Raw genomic sequence first — 20752 nt, 5'->3', positions numbered from 1 at the left:
GTGACTGAGGGAGGGCAAGCAGAGCAGATCCAGGGGGCTCGCTGATTCTGTGGGGGGGACGGGAAAGCCCGGGGGGGGGTTGGATAACACAGCACTGCATGGGGGGGTGCTTTCAGCGAGGCGGGAGAACACCATGCCCTTAGCAAGAAGGCCCTCGCCCCCCACCCCTGCCCCCAGCCCAAGGATACCGCCCGGGGTTGTTAGGAAGTCTGCCCACGTGTCCCAACAGCAAAGCACAGATAGCTTAAGCAGCCGGAGCGCAGAAACATCCAAAGAGCAAAAGGCAAAGCGTTCTGGGGACTAGGGATTGATTTTCAGCCCAAGACACAAAGCCAGCTCGGACTTCTGAATTTTTCCATCCTTGTTCACATCGCAGTGGCGCAAAAGAATCTCCCGGAACTTATCAAGTTCCAATCCGCTGATGCTGGGCTGAGGACAGCGAAGATCACACGTCAGTGGGTCAGCCAGTGGTGGCCCCAGCCTTTTGTGCCAGCCCCGCCCCGCCCCATGCTCACTACATGCAGGGACCCCCTGCCTGCTGAGGGGGGGCTCCGTGGGAACAGGCCGTGCCCCGTGATTCCAGCTCCTCGTCGTGATGAAGATATTTTGCCTCGGAGCAGGGGATTGTCGCTACAGATCCTGCCTTGCCACACAGACCCACAGAGACGACCCATTTTACTCTCTCCCTGTGGGAGGTTTTTGTGCCTCTAATTTTATTTTATTTTAATATTTTATTAATTTATTTGAGAGAGAGCCCGAGTGGAGGGAGAGGGAGAAGCAGACTCCCCACCAAGCAAGGAGCCCCATGCAGGGCTCGATCCCAGGACCCTGGGATCATGACCTGAGCCAAAGGCAGACGCTTAACCGACTAAGCCACCCAGGCGCCCCATGTGCCTCTAATTTTAAAAAGGGTTATAATGAATGAAAATCGAACTAGAACAGTATGTCCCTGAGCTGCAGATGTTGGATTTATTCCAAGGGATATTTTAGGGGCTAAGAAGGAACCGTGATATGCACCAGTTGGGAAAAGAATATCAAACTCAAAAGGCCTGCAAAAGTGAGCAATTGCATGAACTGAACTGAGTGATTCTCCACAGGCTGTTTCATTTAATGCTCACGATAACCTTGGGGTAACCCAGGCTCACAGATTAGGACACGGACGCTCAGAGCTGAACCGTCCTACCAAGCTAGGGAATTTCAACAGCATTTCTGATCCTGAGTCTTCTGCCTCCAATGAAGTAAGTGCTCTCATCCCCTCAGTTCACACCGTTGTGCTGGAGCGGCGGTGGTCTGACCGGCAGTGTGAAGGCTCGGGGTCTAGATGAAAAATCCCATGTCCACAGAGAGAGAAAACCCAGCTCATCAGATTCCAAACCCCTTGATCACTGGGCTAGTCTCACCAGCGAGCAGAGGAGGAGGCTGTGTGCAGGGTTTGGCTTTAGGAGCCAGGGAAGCTCTCCCCGTCACCCAGCCCAACCCGGGGCTACCTTGCTGCCGAAGAAATCTCCAAAAACCTTGAGTAGGAAACAAAACCTTTCATTCTTCAACTAGACAGCTGAATTAAGACGAGCTAATCTGCACTGTCCCACAGGATAGATGAGTGACACCAAGTCTATCTGTGATCCCAGGTTTTCACGGAGGGAAGGATGGAGGGCAGAGAGCAACAGGACCTGGGAGCTAGATAGCACAGCAACAGTAACCTCCAACGTGGGCCAAGATTGCAGGGGACATGAATCTGCGGCCAACGGCACTCTCTGATGGAGGGTCCGTCAGTGATTAGACTAAGAGGCTGAAGTGCAACACACCGTCAGTCCGTCTTCCTTGTCGGGGCTTACCCAGGATACTTCCTTGGGTGTCCGACAGGCAGGTATAGGTGTGGTCCAGGAAATGGCTTAGAAGTCCTGACAACAGCAAGCTACGCTCCATGGCTCCATATCGGGAGTCCATTTCTTGTACAGTTGCAAAGTGGGAAACTTTGGTTATCAGCATCCTCAACCACTCCTGCTGCATCCTTTGTCCAGTTAGTGGCATTCTGCCTCAGGATCCTCTTAGCAGATTCCCATGCTTAGAAAAGACTCAGGTGGTAGTCATTTACACATTAGCATGAATTAACTTGCCAGTGAATTTACCTCATTTAAGCTAGTTTAAGCTTTTCTTTTTTTTTTAATTTGTTTCCTGCAAAAGGAATTATTTCCTTATTTTGGGGGGGTGTGAGTGTGTGTTGGAAGGAGGGTATGAGTGTGAGTGTATGTAAGGGAAGTTTCTTTGGACCTTCAGAGTTATGCTTTTAATGTTTGACAACTCACTGGGAGTCAGGAGACCTAAATGCCACTGTTCAATGATGTTTGGATCATGGAAGACCGATCACCTGAGATCACTGGGGGCCTCAGTTTTAATAACAAGTCACCACTATACGTGCACACAGGTCCCAGATCTAAGGGTTTTACACAAATTAATTCTAATCTTCAGAACAACCTGATGAGGTTGTATCTACTATCAACTTTTAATTGACAGATGAGAAAACTAAAGCACAGAGAGGTTAATTAACCTTCCCACTGTCGCACAGCTGGTACACGTCAGAACCAGATATAAACTCGGGCAGGCAGGCCCCAAAGCACATCTCTTTAACAGTACACTATATCATAGCCGCCCGTGCAAAAATGCATTTCTTATTTCTTATCCATCTCATGGGAAAGTGTGAGAGTGGATCTGGGGTAGCTGGCTGAAAAATGCTTATCTACCCCCACTTGAATTCTGGAACTAGGGGAACCTTTGGGGCTGAATATGTCTCCTTGTGCTTGCCCGTGCTAAGTGCTCAGTTACATCCATGGAGTCTCCAAACGCAGTGTTCATGTTTTCGTCATGTGCCCTTCCTTTTCTGTACGTTCCACCTCTCCTAAAACAGCGAAAGCAAATATCCAAAGCTTCTCCCCAGATAAGTCATTACCAGCATTCCCCAAGTCTCCATGCTAGAGTCAGCGACAAGACCCCAAGGCCCTGCCTTTACTTGGAGTCACAAACCTGGTAAACAGTCTAAATTACCAGCAAGAGAGGAGCCCCACATTGGGTGTAGAGATTACTTAAAAATAAATAAATAAATAAAATTTAAAAAATAAATAAATTACTAGCAAAAGAGGAATGTGTAGGTAAGGGATATCTAACCACAGGTAAAATCTTATATGGGCACTAACACAATGACCGTAACCGGGAAATGTTTATCAGTGGAGTTCACCTATGCAGAATATACCCAGAAACAAAGTCCGCTAATAGCAGGTCTACTCGAGGTTAGAGAGTACTCTTCTGTCTTTTCTTTCCTCTACTTTCAAATTTCTCTATGATGTATGTATCATTTTTATAATTTAAAAAATGAAAAGAAACAGTAACATGTATGCTAAGGGCTAGCAGCTCCTTGGAGGATCACATATTAGATCCGATCCTTTAGGTTAAGTATCGTCCCCTCTTGCTAATCATCTCCTTGTCAACAACAGAGAAAAGCAGAAGCGGTGTCTAGCAGGAGAAAGAATGAATTTTGGGGAGCCTGGGAGCAGGAACTCTCTTCGCTTCCAGGCAGACGTCCTGGGCATCGCTGGTACCCCATCTGTTTGGCTTCCCACATTACCATCCACAGTTCTACTCCTTGGTGTGGGGTGCTGGGCATCTTGAATGTCTTGCCTTACTACTTTCTACTTTAAGCCGTAGATTCTCATGTTGATTTTCATGCTGTGCCAAGGGGCCTACAGACTCTTTGTGCAGAAATTATAAAAATTGTGCAGAAATTATTTTGTCTGATCTCAACATACTGACAGAGGACAGCCTTGGATGCCATTTTCCAGAGATCAGGGAAAGGGATGTTCTGGTAACCAGATAATCTTATTAATACAGATTCAACATATGTATCATCCATAGTTGTACAGGAATGAAAGGCTATAAAGTAAGTTTATTTCAGGGTCATTATTGCAAACATCAGGGACCCTGACCAGGACTCTCCACTGAGAAACTGAGCCAGCTCCCTGCTGACCTCATGACATGCTCTGATAATTGCTTTTAAAATAAATTCCAGGGGCACCTGGGTGGCTCAGTCAGTTAAGGGTCTGCCTTTGCCTCAGGTCATGAAGTCAGGGTCCTGGGATCCAGCCCTGCGTCAGGCTTCTCCCTCTCCCCCTCCCCCCACCATCGCTTGTGCTTTCTCCCTCTCTCTCAAATAAATAAATAAAATCTTAAAAAATAATTCCAGATATTGGTTTGTTGACTTGTTCCATCGTCCTTTCTAATGAAATGAAAATTAAAAAATCACAGGAGAGGACTGTAGTTTATGAACCTGAGGAATATCAGAATTTACTCAAAGATTTTCCCTTGACAACATCCTTCAAATTATATGGTGAATAGTTTTTTAAGCAATCCCGAAGACTGGGAAAGATCCAATACAGGTTTGCACCTCAATGATCTGGCTTCAGAGGAGAACATTAATAATTAACTACTTTGTAATACTTTTTAGCTCAATAAACCAGCCCTGGTCAACTGCTTTTCTACTACTGAGCCCGGCCTCACTCAGTCCTTGGAAACCGGCTCACTTCACTTGGCTGGTACTTATATTGAGAGGTACCTTTTTGTTGGGCCAGAAGCCCCACCGAAATAGAGGGGCAAGGACGAGAGTGATGGGGGGGGTCCTCTGGTTTCCCATGGAGGTGATACAAATCTATCAAAGAGTGAGGCAAACGCATGTTTTTGGATGGCCTAGAATTTTCCCCTTCTCTTTAATTTCCTCTGGGAAAATGTTTTCTCTATTCTGTGGCTGGTTTAGGTTTTCCTTCCCTATCTCCCAGTAACTTGTGGAAGCCATTGCTAAGCTCAGTGACAACTGAAAGGGTCTGGAGGTATGCGCAGCACCCTGGGCTGTGGACTTGGGCAGTCGGCGGCCCGAGCTCCATGGCTCGGAGGAGGCCACACACTGCTCTGAGAAGCAGCGCCCCCCATCCCATGCTTTCTATCAAAGGCAAATTAAAACTGCAGTTTGGCCAAGCCTACCACCATGTGATTTTAATATCCCCTAGATAATTGCTCAGTTTCTATTACAGAAATCATTCTGGCATGAAATAGATAGTAAATACAGTGGGACTTTCCTTTAGCAATCAATGCGGAAGGCACTACCACACCTGGACCCATCCGCTGCACAGATGCTGGTGGAGTCTCCAACAGGGGCACCCGTGAAGGAACCAAAGAAGAGGCAGGGGACCAGTTGGGATGGCAACAACACAAGTGAGGAGGCAAAGACCACACCAAAGTCATCCTGACCAGCGGTCAGAAAAAAATCTCGTCCATGCCTGCTCAGTCACAGAATGTGAACTTCCTGGAGATTTGTGCAAAAACTGGTAAATTGGGGGGAAGTTTTCTGCTGCAAAACTCCATAGTTTTGTTGTTGTTGTTGTTGTTAGAGAAAGAGAGGGAGAGAGAGTGCTCCAGCAGGGACGGGAGAGAAGGGGCAGAGGCAGAGGGAGAGAGAGAATCCCAAGCAGGCTCCATGCTTAGTGCAGAGCCTGACACGGGGCTCGATCTCATGACCCCAGGATCATGACCTGAGCTGAAATCAGGAGTAGACACTTAACCGACCGAACCCCCCCACGTGCCCCCCAAACTCCATAGTTTTAATCAGGTTTTCAAGCAGGTCTGGGATTCTAAAACCAGTTAACAATTGCTACTCTAATTTGTTGCCATTTGGGCCAATCGGGACGGAATCATCGTGTCCTGTATACACCTCAAAAAATCTCTAAGGATATGAATGCGCTAAATTCGGTGGCTAGACAGTCCCAGAGAAAAGGAAGAGTTGCCAAGTGTCTGCTTAACCAGATCAGGCAGCCAGTTACTACAGTGCACCAGGATCTCAAAGGAGATCGCTTGTTTTAAACCGTGTACACGACCTAAAACCTCTCTGTGATCTAGATTATAATCAAAATCCTATTGCTTCGAATCGCAGCAATGTCTTGATAGATAAGTAACCAGGATTTTAGGTCAGGTGTTAAAGCAGCCCCTTGGGGGGGGGGAAAGAATCTCAAATATGGGATTTATTTCATGAAATTTAAATTAAAAGTTTTAGGTTTTCTAATAACCAAGTCCAGGGGTAGAAAGGCCTTTCTGTAACCAAAAAATAAGCAGAACTGTGCTCTTCTGGTAAAAGAGAGGGTTTTATAGGATGGAAACAAGAAGCTGCTATGGGGTCACTTAATTAAAGCTCAAAATGATCTTAAGAGAGAAAGGGAGACGTGTCAGTTCTCCCAGAGGCTCAGTAATTGTTCAATCGACTGTGTCCCTAGATTTAGTCTCTGGCATTAATCATCAGCCCCACGGATTCTCAGAAGTAAACAGTGGAATCAGTCACAATGGCATCCCTGACCCATGAGGAGCGAAATCTCTACGGCCCCGTGAAATCACCTGGACAAGCTCCATCATGTCCTTGACAAACCCGTCCACTTCCGGGCCTTCCAGAGCTCCCGTTCTACTCTGAAATAGACAAGAGCCTGTCAGTCAAACATCATTTTCTTAAGTCAGAAAGCTAAAGAATAAATTAGGCGAATTGTGCAAATCAGTATTCTTCTGCGGTTGCAAAGAGGTTTGGAAATGGCACGTTGCGGTGAGGTTCTCTGTGCAGAAAGTGAATGTTCCACAGACATGACAATAATTAATTGTACATAATGACCCCCACATAAACAAATGGGAGTTCCTTGGCTCTTGCAAATCTCGTTAACATGATATATACCGACCTCGTTTGCTTCCCAAATACCGAACTTCAGTACAGACAAGCGTTATTTGCACATCGTATTGGTCCTTGGAAGGATATAGGCTGACATTTTTTTTATTGTGCTTTATGATTTAGCAAGGACTTGATGATTATTAAAGTTTTAGGTCAGGAGTGACTGGATTGAGTGAGTATGTTAGAATTATTATTTGGTCTGTACACAAACCCTTATTTTTTTCCTACTCATTCTATAAGAATGTCTATAAAATGCGATACATATTAAAATATTTCAGTTTCTTCTCTAAAGTGTCACTCATGACAACTCATCCATCCATCTTTTCAAGTTTTCTTCACCCTGAACCTTTAACGTATCATTTTAAAAAATCTATTTTTTGAAAAAATTAGTGTATTTACTGAACACTACCTGCCAGGCACCCTTCTAAGAGCTTTACACACATGAAATCACTGAATTCTCACACCAATTCCATGGGGTAGGTATTATTATTATTATCCTCGTCTACTTACCCTAACTTTACAGGTAAGGGAAACGAGGCACAGGGAAGTTAAGGAATCTGCCCAAGGTCACGTGGCTAACGAGGCATGATTCAAACACAGGCAATGGGTCACACAGCAACACTTTGCTGAGCTGCCTCTCCCAGGTGATGCTCCTTTCTGCTCAGAATGTGACACACTCAAATGTCCAGTCTGGTGAGTTTCGGGACGGCATCTCTTTTGACTTTTCCTAACTTTCTCATTATTCTTCCTTCTTGCATTACTGTACCTCGTCTTCAAGAAATGCAATCTCCTTACCATACTTTGTGCTTTAGAATTATTATTTTCTCCTCTCTGAAGCAGGACCATATAATCAATCAATCTTACAAGAAAAGTAGTTTTTATGTCGACCAGGGCTCGTTTTGCCTCTATTTCTTTGGGTTGGATGTGGTTTTTAACCTGATTGTCTGCTTTTGTTTTCAAGCATACTTTTCTAGACGGAGATCAAGAAAGAGAAACTTTCTCCCAGTTTAGAGCCAGAGGGAAAAGAAACATGATTTTATTCTCTTCTCAACCATAAATTCTCCTTTGTCCATTTTAATGTAGTTTTCAGAAGTTCACATGGAGAAGCTGAGGGTATGACAATAGCAGCATACCTGTGGGATTGCTATTCATCGTTATCAGTTCAGGGTCTGTGGGTAGAATGACCCCACATTAGGGGCTAAACAAGCTTGCTCCCTAAAAGTAGCCAGCACAACCCAAAGAGACACACTTACAACATCATAGTGGGCGAAGATTTTCTCAAAGTCCCTCTTTCTTTCTTCAGTGGAACAAGCCTGTATGTGGAGAAAACAGTATGTCACTCCAGCATTGGGACGCTTCCGATGTACAATTCTTCCAGGGTCATAGACAACTTTTATAAACTTTTATGATTTTTTTTTAAGTCAATGACCCTTAATCCCTTGATTCCAACAGTGAACCTTGCTGGTCTCTGGATAAATCACAGTGAGACAAACAGATGCCTTCCTTTCTTCCCTCCCTCTCGAATTTATGGAGAGACATGAATGACACAAGCCCACCTAGAGAAATGTCACTACTTACATCCATTTTAAATTGGAGAAGGAAGTTTTCCTGAAGAGCCAAAATCCTAAATGGAAAAGAAGAAAAGAAAGTAATTTACGTTATGATCTGTCAGCTCTCAAAGGCAAGCAGATCCATAACTCTGGCATGAGGAAAGGGCAGGCAATTTCCAGATCATTCTGCAGAAGAGGGTAAGTGCTTGAAAAATGGGAATTTCTATACTGTAAGAACAAATTAAAAAATTAATTGGGAAAGACTTTCATAGGGATTAGTAGTCACCATAGAGAGACTTTTAAAAAGTCGTCTTGGTGGAAAATGGCAAAGGAAGGGCTTATGAAAACTCTCTCCTCCATAACAGCAATGAGAAGACTGGCGCAAAAAAAAAAAAAAAAAAAAGTCAAAATAACTTTTTCAGAATTCTAGAAATTCAAGTCTTACAGAAATCTGGGGAGTGTTTATTTTGGAAAAATGACTAAATCTGGGTAAGAACAGTGGATTTTGTGGCTTTTTAACTTGCTTCATCCCTCCAACCCCCTCAGCAACATGGTATCTTTGAAAATGAAGAGCCCATAGTCCCAGGGAAAATGAACGTTCTAACAGCTGCTGTAGTGAGCAGAACAGAGTTGGAGCCCTTTCAAAACCTAACTCCCAGAGAACTGCCGTTATTTGACTTCTCTGATGTTCTCTGAATGACCCCACTTGCAAGATGCACTTATTTGACCTGATTTTGAACTCACCTAGTGGAAAAGGCTTTTATCTGGGAGCATTTGTCAAAAACAATGAAAAGCAATCACTTAAGATAACAGCCTACCACAGTGGTGGGTAAGAGTTTGGTTAAACAGGGGCGCCTGGGTGGCTCTGTCAGTTAAGTGTCTGACCTTGGCTCAGGTCATGATCTCAAGGTCTTGGGATCCAGTCTTGCATGGAGCCAGGCTCCGTGCCCAGCGGGGAGTCTGCAGGGAGTCTGCTTCTCCCTCTCCCTCCCCCTCTGCCCCTCACCCCTGCTCATGCTCTGTCTCTCGCTCTCATAAATAAATAAAATCTTTAAAGAAAAGAGTTTGGGTAAAGAACAGGCTAACTAAAAAACCTTAAGAGGAAAATCTGGGAGAATGAGATGTCCACTGGGGCTTGTTTAAGTTCCAACATATTTCTGGGAATCTAGAAAGCTGTAGACATGCATATGACTACATCCCTGCCCAGGACTGTGTGCATGCACTGAAAAGACCTCAGGAGGCCTGAAGGTCTCACCAGTGGCTTATCCTCAGGCTCTGTACAAGCAGAAAGTTAAGCCTAAGCAGAATTGTAAACTTCCTGGTTGCATGTAGAAGATGTGCCCCAACCCGTACACAGGGCCCCTCAACAAACATTGGGAGACATACAAGGAGTCTCTGCCCAATCATTAACTAACCATTCAGCAACCAAGCAGGGACTTCAGTGTCCACATATGACAAAGATAAAGATTTTACAGGATTAGTTAGAAAAAGTCATTAAGCAAAAAGATAACAACTATCAACAATAAATGTGACCCATAAGAAATACTAAAGGGATTCTTCGAGCTGAAATGAACATGAGACAGTTGCTTCAGTCCACATGAAGAAATAAAGAACCTCAGCCAGACATGAAAGGCCATGTATTGTATGATTCCATTTATATGAAATACCCAGAATAAGCAGATCCATAGAAACAGAAAGTAGATTAGTGGTTATCAGGGGTTGGTAGGTGAGGGAAGGAGAGAGTGATTCCTGATGGGTATGGGGCATTTTTCTGGCACAATAAAAATGTTCTAGAATTGGGCAGTGGTGATGGTTGAACAGCCTTATGAATAGACTGAAGTATACCGAATTGTACCCTTTATAAGAGTAAATGTTATAATACATAAATGATAAGCAATAAAAAAAATACAGGTTTATTTTTTGGAAAACAAATGTATTTTCATACTTCCTGCTTAATTACAATTGTATTTAATAGAATACAGTCTGTTTCAAAAGACTAAAGCATTGGATTTATGTTGCACTCATAATCGTGCATTCACAACATAGAGAAAGGCAGAAAAAGTATCACATAGCAATTTGGAAAATTCTGCTCTTCTGGATGCCCAGGGTAAAGAATTAATCTGAGCCAAGTAAAGGGTAGAATACCCTGGAACTCTACGAGGAATCTGTCCTATCTCTTGGTTGGCACCAAGCAGCCTAAATCATATTACCAGCGAGAGGACATGTACTTGAGAGGCGCTTGTATGTGGAGCAAGACAGCTGCATTCTAGAGCTGGGAATAGAGAGAGGAGTCCCGTGTATAAATGTTTTAAGACCTTTAAGTCATTCAGTTATTTCCCTATTGCTGCTGTGACGAATGAGCTCAGATGTGGTGGCTTCAAAGCACAAATTAGTATCTTACAACACTGGAAATCAGAGTCTGAAGCAGATTTCACCAGGCTAAAACTGAGGTGTCCATGGGGCTGTTTCTTTCTGGAGGCTCCAGGGGAGAATCAGTTTCCTTGCCTTTTCCAGCTTCTAGAAGCTGCCTGCATCCTTTGGCTCACGGCCCATTTCTCCACCTCAAAGCCTTCAAAGCCCGACCCTCTGCTTCCTTCTTCCACATTTAAAGGACCCTTGTCCTTGGGCCGACCTGGATAATCCAGACTAATCTCTGTAAGGTCTGTCGGTGAGCAACTTACAATGCTCTCTGCAGCCTTCATGCATCTTGCCACATAACATAAAATGTTCAGTGGTTCTGGGAATTCAGACATGGACATCTTTAATCCGCCTACCCTCGTTGTCACTGTCAAATTCCGTATCAAATTGGTTTTGAAAGAAGATAGTAACTGTTTCGTCACTTTGCATCTCTGTTCAGTAAGAAGTCAATTCGTCCTTCAGTCCGCAACTACTGATTGGATTCTCCTCTATACATAACACTCCACTAGGAGAGAAGCTATTGAAGAGACTAAGGCATACTTCCTACCTTCTGGGTAGGCCCCCAGTGGGGGATGTTTGGCTAGCTGCAGGGAGGCCTTTTGGTAATCACAGTGACAGAGGGGACATGACTGACAGAAGGGACATGACCTCCGTAGATGGGGACTGGGGATGCTAGATGTCCTGCATTGCATGGAAAGTTCCACAGAATGGGGAATCATCCTGTGGAATGTCCAGGGGACCACTCATGTGTGCAAAAATCCTGCTTATAATTATATTTGAACCGAGAACTGAATTCCTATTTACATAAAAATCCAGGGCATTTTTCTCAAGGTATACATAATTTGCTAATTGTGTCGATTATCCATATAGTATAGTGAGTCATGTAAATTGAGGGATGACTGCACTTTGTTTCATTTGGAATGCTATCAAGACTTATTTGTTGTTTATAAAATTGTATCAACAGCAACTGAGTTCCTGACACATGAGTTGCCAAAGGGCCACATTTGTATCAGTCAACATCTGAACTGACATATTCACAGTAATTCTACACCACGATGTAAGCAACAACCCCTCCCTTATGTCTTCCCTGTGGTTCCATCTACCCACCTATGCACTGAAATACACCTTATTTTATTATTACCTGTTCTCCTTTATTTCCCCTTTATGTGTTATAGTTTGTGCATTATACTAACTGTTTTAGCATTATGCTCACAGGTAGATTATATTATCTGTGGATTTTATTTGAGGAGTAAAAGTGTCATTGACGATTGGGTAGAGAGCAGTTTACGGCAGTGGCACACTCCAGCCTCCAGGAGGCGCTCGGGGCTGCTGGACTCGCTGCCTCTGAGAAGTGCCTTGAGTCAGGTGGGTGGGTGTTTTTGGTGAGGGGAGCAATGAAATTAAATGCTCTTGTTTTCATCCAGATGCCATGTTTTGAGTGAATCTTTTAGGTGTTTGGGCAATCCCGTTAGGACTGGCTCTCACACAGCTCTCAGAGTAGCTAGACCGACCTCTGCTTGAGAGGAGCGCTTGCCTCAGTTGGCCAAAAGAACCGTGAGAAGGGAGTAGGACCCAGGGGACCAATCTACAAGGGCCACAGGGCGGGGACCCCTCAGTCCTCAACCTTTAGGAGAAACACTCTCGTTCCCCTCTGGTCTGGCTGGTCTCTCCGTGCCTTTTCTCTAACAAAGTGGCCAAATTTGGGACAAAGGTCCTGGGGAAAGTAACCAAGGAGGATGAGGCCCAGAATAGACGACCCTACGGAGTGTTGGGGACAATGTCCTGGCAACCACTAAGGAGAGGTTCTGCTTGGTGTGTCCCCATTCGGAGATGCTGCCAAGAGAGGAGGTAGCGGGTGCAGGGCTTTGTGATTCTGAACTCAAGTTCACATCTGCTTATGACATTGCCCAGTTAACTCTCTGTCACTGAAAATCACCCTCAGTCCGTGGACTCCCTGTCTTCCAGCCACACCTGCTTGTGCCCTGCAGCCTGTAACTTCCACCCCCGTCACTGTCCACACTACCACTCCATCCACCCCATCCGCAGGCCCCTGAGATCGTCACTGCCCCCCCTTCTGGGCTATACCCATGTATTCTGGATCTGCTGATTTTTTTTTTTTTCCTTTCTGTGACAATCACAGGTCATCTCGGGGTCAGCCAGTCTTGAGACGATGTGCTGACATGACCATCATGTCACAACACCGGCCTTACAGCACTTTTCCAGGCACTGGGCCACTTCTGCTGTCACCCCTTCCCTTCCCCACTCTGGCCCTCGGGTGCTGGGTGCCCATGGAGTTTACTTCAACACCGAAAAACCAGACAGCACAGTCGTCCCCTGTCCTGAACTAACTGCTCAGCTTTCCCAGAACCAGTGAATGAGATTCCAGACTTATATTTTCATGGGGTCCTTATGTGAGACCAGGAACGTCTGGCCTTTGAAGGCAGGGCTGGCCCACGACCCACCTATAAAATTTTATGAAAACTTTGTGTATTGTGCATTTGGGGGGCAGTTTTTATTATCTTTACAAAGGCATCTGTCACCCCCAGAAGATTCTAAACAACTGCTGTTTATTTGGCCAGATGAGCCTCTTCTTCAGGCAAGCCTTGACCTCTGCCTTTCAAAGGGAAGTGTGTGCGTCGTGGAACCCCCACGATGGTATGTCTGAGTCTGTGACACCATTCTCAGGCTACTCACCTTGCCAAGTCATTAAGATCCAAACGGCCATCCTTATTTTTGTCAAAGATCTTCATCTGGAATGCAGAAGGGGACACGACTGTAAGAAGTACTTGTAACAGGAGTTCACTTTGAAAGTTACCAAAGCACTTTGCCATTTTGCCATTCCGACTCCACGGTTGTCTAAACCGCCTGAGGCTATGTCATGTCCCAGGGTACGCCCTGCCGAGCACAGGAGAAACACCACTTTTCCACTGAAGGCTGAAGGCGTTGAGGAGAACGGGATAGAGGGGAAAGCCTGCCTCTCTAGGCCTCAAGGATTGTAAGAAGGACGAGGGAGACAGGCAGAGACAGGGCTGTCCAGTGGACAGGTGTGTGACCTAACTCTGCTGGAAAGGGGTTCTAGAGGGAGGAGGCACTAATGAGGAAGGAGGTGCTGTGGTTCAGCCTCCCCGAGACACTCTGAGCACCCAGGAATTTGGATGCTGGGTTGAGAACCAGTGGACTTGCCATGGGGCTGGCTGTGATGGGATGAGGCGATGCTGGAACTGCGGGCGGGAGTGGACCCCGGAGCCTCGGGCTGGAAAGAGGATGTGTCATAGGGAGACACTTAGCATGTCTGACTCCACGTTGCCTCTGTTTCCCTTGCTGCTTCGACGTATGGCTGACAGACCTCCATGGAGCCCTGCACGTGGGCTTGCTACAGCTGAGTTGTGCAAAATCCACTCTTTCCCTGAAACCCACTTCACCCAAGGAGAGAAGGAAGTACGTACAGAAATAACAACGCTAAGATTTACAGGGACACCATGACCGGATTCCTGTATGCAAAGACCAAGTAACCAGGGACAGAAAGTTTTCATAACCTTCCTTGGACCCCTGTGGGCTCCTGAACATCTACAGATATCAGTCACCTCTTGACGCCAACCTCCTTCTAAAATAAAAGAAGCCCACATTTCATGCTGAGGAAAGATGCTCTTGGGGACCACAATCTACCACCTCCTTAGTTTGCTGGCTTTCTGAATAAAGTTGCTTTCCTTCCCCCAGCATCGTGCCTCTTGATTTACTAGTCTGCCGTGTGGTGAGAACATGTGGACTCTGTTACAGCTGTGGTAGAGAATTCGTGGCCTGCATCCAGCAAGAGGTAAAGGATGGGTGATGGATGGACCTATATGTCCCAATGGGCTAGCCAGAGCTAAGAGCGTGGGTTATGAGCTCACCACAGACTTTAGCTGTGAATACCAGCAAGGCAGCAACTGAGTGACCAAGAAGCATCGTCCTGGAGACCAGAGGAGTCAGAGCTTTGTGCCCAGGGACATCGGCTTCCCACCTCCACCATTAGGGCCCAAAGCCATTTTTCTCTCCTCGATGCCATTTTTTTTTAAAGATTTTATTTATTTATTTGAGAGAGAGACAGCACATGAGGGGTGGGAGGAGCAGTGGAGAGACGGAGGGAGATGAAGAAGCCGACTCCCCGCGGAGCAGGGAGCCCTACTCGGGGCTCAGTCCCAGGACCCTGGGATCATGACCCAAGCCGAAGGCAGACGCTTCACCAACCGAGCCACCCAAATGCCCCTCCTTGACGCCATTTTTGCAGAAGACTCTGGGTTGGGCGAAGATGACTGAGAAATCAAAGAGGCCAAGCTCCTCCTTTTGTGGAAAGACTTAGCATTATCCAAAGAGACTGTTTAAATTATTAGATCAGACGAGGCTTTATTCAAGATAGGATTCAAAGTTAAAATCAGGAAGAGCAGATTAGGCAAGGTGGAGGAGAGCCATTTCATGGCATATTTGAGTCATCGTTACTGAGTGAATGTGTGACTTCACAACATTGTAGTGCAGCAGAGTATCTCTAAACATATTTGTAGGAAGAGGCTATACAGGGGAAAAGAGGGAATGAGAAAATCTGAGAGTATGTCTAACAGATCTTTGCACTAAAAACAGATCTGTCCATCCTGCCTCACTCCCTAAATCCAGTTTCTTTTTAATATTTGAAATGAATTTGAAAGTCCATTTCCCTAAAACGTTAGCATCAAAAATGTATATTACAGAATCTATTAAAACACAGGTTATATATTCATACACTCGGATAATATCACACATCCAATCACGCCCCTTAAACATAAATTCTATATCCAGTAAAAACCCGAGAGCAACACATTTTGCTGGAGACTGAGCCATGAGTTATTTCCCGTGACACCATCATTATAAAAGGTTCTATTTTAATAGAGAGCTAGATGATCTTGAGCTTTAAGCAAGTAGTAACTCATCTCGAAAAATGTGGGCCCAACTCCATTGCTGTGCAAATTACTCAAAGGGGAAAATGCCCTTTGCTCAAAACTGGCTTGAGGAAGAACTGAACACCAATGTGGTAAATCATGCTTCTATCCATCAGAAAATGGGCTACTTGGTTCACTTAAGAGGTTCAGCAAGGTGGTCTGAGTCGGAGCTGTGGACTGAGGGTCATCACCATTAGCTGGTATTTCAAGTCGTGAGGCTGGCTGAGGTCACCAGCACAGGAGGGAAGAGCTCTTGAGATGGAGCCCAAGCATGTTTCCCATCAGCCCGGATCAGAGATTTGAGTGTCTCCATCGATGGAAGGAAGCAGCTCAGAAGCCAGCGACTTCCATCCAGGCCTGAAGGACAAGGGCTGGGCCCAGGGTAGAGGATGGGACAAGCTTAACCTCACATGTCTCTCTGTCTGCCATAGTCTCAGATTTTAATTTGCACATTTCAAGAGTTCAAGTTCCACACTCTAATTAGGTGCGTGAACTTAACATCTCCCACATGCATTAGCTTACGTTTTTAAAAGTTCAACATTACCTGATAATATGCTATTCAGACAGCCAATCTTTCCCCCTGCCCGGTACTGGCAGCCCCTCTCAATTAGATGTCCTAATTGGATTTTGTTAATAGGCTGTTTCCTTCCTTGTCCAGAACATTAATTAGGAGTTAGAAGAAGGTTAGATCTGCAGACCTCGACTTTTCGCTTATGATTCAGTGCTCTGCTGTGACTCATTCATTGTTCAGGTTGCAGACAGCTTTCAAACGTGCCGATCCTTATTTGGGTCTATTTGAATTCATTTAGCAGGTTACATTTCCTAAGTAAAGCATTTGATGTGAAACCCCAGAACCAGATCTGTAAGGCAGAGCTGCTCCCACTGTACCCATTGCTCAGAGAAAGCCGTTAAAGCAGCCGTGAGGTGGCTTCACACTTGGTGTATCACTTAGTTAGACTAAGGTTCACACTTGGTATATCACTTAAACCAAGGTTCACACTTGGTGTATCAGTTACACTAAGGTTCACACTTGGTGTATCACTTAGACTAAGGTTCACACTTGGTGTATCACTTAGACTAAGGTTCACACTTGGTGTATCACTTAGTTAGACAAAAGTTCTAAATCTCTTTGGAGAATATTGAGTTTCTGAAAGTTCGTTCACCCACAAGTCACTAGGAAAATGTAAAAAGTCTTTAAAAAAAAAAACTATCATCCAGGTCCCAAATATGTTCATTGGAAAACTATATATAAGCCGCCTCTGAATTTAAGGAAGGCCACTGAAATAGACTGGCCATAATCTCATTAAAGTCATCCAGTCTTCTGGTTAGACTAGGTCTCGGGGTGGAAACTCTCTTACCGGATTCCTCAACACTTGCCTATCACCTCAAGGTGTAAAGAACCTGTGAGGGCCCACTTGGATTTGACTGATCATGAGCCTCTCCCCACAGGACAGTTTGGATCAAAATGAGTGCTTCTGGGCAGCACACAGAAGCAGAAGAACCGCAGGCTTGGACAACAAAACAGACACCCAATAACAGGACAGTCTTGGTCCATGGACGGTTCTCAACTCAGACACTCAAAAGTTGGGTGAGACCACTCGGATCCCCCTCAGCTAATTCACAGGATTCTCGGCTTCCGGATGCGAGCCAAGAGGCATCAAAAATTGCACGTTGCCCGATCTTCTTCAGCCCCGGGCATCCCAAGGGGAGTAGTGGCCAGCCTGAGGTTGAAGATTGAAACCTAAAGGCGGTACAGAGAAGCGCTCTGGGCGACCAGGGTTGCCGGACTGATGCGTGATGTGCAGAATCTTTCCAGCTGAGTGTTGGCTTGGCGAGCAGCCCACGAGTCTCCATGGCCCTTCCTGTCCCTTATGATGGGTCGTTTGAATGAGATGACCCCTGGGGACTCTCTGAAGGCACAGTTATCCCTTCTTCCTCGCCTCCTGCCCCAGCTTATCAGCGCTGACTCTTCCCCAGAGTGATTTTGTAGAACGCTTTCTCCTTCCCCATTGTCTTCCATCCGTTTCCTATTTTGTGTTGAATAAGATGTCAGTTCTTGGGATGATTCGCAAGGCGAAAAATCCATCTTCCTAGGCAATAAATTCTGGTGTGGCTTGAGAGCTTGAGCTCCTGTATTATCTCATCTTTAAAAACATTAAGAGGACTCTTGATTCTTAATTCTTAACGGGGCTTTGTCCTCACCTTGCTCTTCACTTTCTTCAGAGGAATTGTCATCTCTTCTTGATCCCTCAACAGAGCTTTACTTTTCCTCTCTTGAAAGTTTTCTTCTTAATGACCTAGTATTTAAACTTTCAGACATGGGTATTGTGGTGGAAAATGCAGGCTTTGGAGATAGATTTGGGTATGCATTTCCACTCCATCCTTCCTGTATTTGACCTGTTAAAGTCTGTAATTCTCAGTTTTTTTAATTTATAAAACGAGGGCTAAGAAATAACTTATTTTTATGAGGTTGTTGAGAGAATCAAATGCAATGTTTGAAAAATGCTTTGCACAATTATTACGAGTCAAGTACTCAGGACTGGAATAAAGTCTTGTTATGTTGCAGTGAAAACATCACATGTCCTCAGGGGAGGAGGCATCTTAAAACAACTCAACGTGAACTCTGTCCATCTACCTACCTTCTCTTGTCCTGCTTTTGAGGAAGCTCTAGAATTGTGGCTTCCTTATGATCTGCCTGATTTTTGAAAGGTCAGGAAAACGGGATCTCAAGATAAGATTGCTGTATTTAGGGACCAAAGGTAAAATTGAACTCAACTTGTAGGTGGAAGGTCTATGACAACGACCAGCACAGTGGGGATGTACGGGAGCGACCAGAGGGAATTTTTGCTCTTTCCCTCCTTTACCAAATTTTTCCTAATTGGAAGATTCCATACGATCAGGGACCATATCTGCCTTGGTAAGTTCTCCCTAAATATTTGTTGAATGAATGAACTCACATCTTTGAGTGACCTAGTTTACTAGATGGTATTCTGACCTGGAAGAAAAAAGCATGAAGGGAGTGAGGGTTTTGGTGAGGGAAGATATGCTGGTCTCTTTGAGAATCTACTCCCCAGCCCAGAAAACATGTGTGTCTCAACTTAAGGAACCTGGTGATGTGGATTCTGAATCCACAGGGATGTGTCGCCAGCCTGTCCTGCTGGGATTGTCTGTTCAGATTTGCTCTGCTCTGCTTCCTGCGCATCCTCCTGCTCTCACCCCGACTCCTGGTGCCTGGTTTCCTACCCCTCATCCCTCTTGTCCTCAGCATGGGGCAGGACCCCAGTGAGAGCCATAAAGGATCAAGCTCAGCACTTCCAGGCTCTCCTGGCTCGGCCCCAGAGGATTTGGTTTAAAAAGAGGGGGGAAAGGGAGAATCTCAGAACATGAAGCACAGCTTGAGGAAGGTTGGACCTGTGCAATCTATGATCTACAAGGCACGTGCCCAAGGGGGATCAAGAGCCATCATGGGGGTGGAGGGGCTCAAGGAACACCGGCCAGGGAGGCAGGACAGTCCCAAGGGCAAACTTTGCTTTTGTCCTCACGGTTTCTTATTTTAGCTGGCTATTAATTAGGTAGCTTGCCATTCAATTCTGACAATTTGCATTAAGTAGCCTACTGTGTGCCCGGGCCCACGGGAGGGCAGGGAACTCAGAGATACGCCGCTGCTCTTGCGCTGGAAGAGTCACTGGCTGGGAAGGAACTAGATCCATAAACAAGTGGTGTCAGCATTGTTCTTGACTCCAGGCTGACTCGTCAGGAATCCTGCTGAATCCTAAGAAGCCCTGCACGGTCCTGCCTCTGGTGAGTGGCGCCTTCGCTTACCCTGCTCCGACCCCGGGGCTGTCTTCCTGTCCTTGAAGATGCCGGGCACACGGCTGCCCCAGGGGCTCCGGGCCTGCTGCTGGTCCTTCCCCGAGCCCCCCCGCCCACCTCCCCAGGCCCTCACCCTCGCCACCTCGCCGGCGTGGCCAGTCTTTGTCCTACTCTACCTTTACATTATTTCTGTGACACTCGTTACCTTCTGTCATGCAATCTAATTTATTATTTATTATGTTTCTGGTTATCGTCAGTCTCCCCTTCTTCTGTTGTGCTCACTGCTGAGTACCCGGCGACCAGAGGGGTGCCCGGGGCATAGCAGGTAGTGGGTAGTTGTGGGATGGGTCAAACCGATGACCGTGATGGGCACGTCAGTGATGTGCACATGGTAGTCTGGGCGCACAGAGGAGAGGCACCTGCATCCACTACAGAAGAAAGTTTCTGGAAGGTTTTCTAGGGCAAGATGGTGTCTAACTGAATCTTGAAGGACAAGCAGGAACCAGGAGAAAAAAAGGAGGGAAAAAAGAGTTGAGCCATGTTAAGAAGTGAGGAAGAGGGGTGCCTGGGTGGCTCAGTCAGGGAAGCATCTGCCCTGAGCTCAGGTCGTGATTCCAGGGTCCCGGGATCGAGTCCCTCATGAGGCTCCTTGCTCAGTGGGGATCCTGCTTCTCCCTCTGCCTCTGCCCCCCTCCCTCTGCTTGTGCTCTCTCTCTCTCTCTCTCTCTCTCTCTCTCTGTGTGTGTGTGTCTGTGTGTCCAATAAATAAATAAATAAATCTTTAAACAAACAGAAAAAGAAGTGAGAAAGAGGCGGTTAAGCATTGGAGCCCAAGGGAAGCCCCTCAGAATCAAAGGTAACCAAAGAAATACTAGAAGCATGCTGGAGATCCTAAGTGAGAGTATTTCATTGTGTAGTGCATGTTTTTTAAGTGAATAAAATCGAGGTAACAGCAGTGCTGACATGGTGTGAATTCAAGGTTGGAAAAGTGCTCAGCTGGAAACATGATCCGCTTGTCTTTCTCTGTCCCAGGCAGTTACAGTGACATCGCCCCTTTCATAGTCTTTATTTGGCTGGCGGTTTTCACTGGAAATCCAGTGGGAAAAACCCAGAGATCTCCCCGTACTGGGAAACTGCTTCCTGCTTCGAGGGGCTTCCCACTTCACCCTTCAGAGCCGAGTACGTGTTGACTCAGGATCTCAAACACCACAGAGCAAGAAGCCGAATTATTTCTTTCATTGAGATCCTGGCCTGCGGTTTGATTCTGTCCTTGGCAT

The 20752-nt window shown here is 45.8% G+C and overlaps 1 protein-coding gene across 1 annotated transcript in view; it reads right to left on the bottom strand.

Moving 5' to 3' along the window:
• Window positions 1-300: 300 nt before the first annotated feature.
• Window positions 301-20752, bottom strand: part of SCGN (secretagogin, EF-hand calcium binding protein) — a 34777-nt gene continuing 14325 nt past the window's right edge. The window contains exons 7-11 of the mRNA XM_028107348.2: window positions 13408-13463; window positions 8324-8369; window positions 7999-8058; window positions 6427-6495; window positions 301-429 (exon numbers count right to left, since the gene is read on the bottom strand). Coding sequence (XP_027963149.1) covers window positions 301-429; window positions 6427-6495; window positions 7999-8058; window positions 8324-8369; window positions 13408-13463 — 360 coding nt within the window. The remainder of the gene's footprint in view (window positions 430-6426; window positions 6496-7998; window positions 8059-8323; window positions 8370-13407; window positions 13464-20752) is intronic.

The sequence above is a fragment of the Eumetopias jubatus genome, unplaced genomic scaffold (genome assembly GCF_037043125.1).
Source record: "Eumetopias jubatus isolate StellerSeaLion01/CBP00866 unplaced genomic scaffold, mEumJub1_p1.0 scaffold_6, whole genome shotgun sequence".
NCBI lineage: Eukaryota > Metazoa > Chordata > Mammalia > Carnivora > Otariidae > Eumetopias > Eumetopias jubatus.
This window is presented reverse-complemented; position numbering and strand designations above follow the sequence as displayed.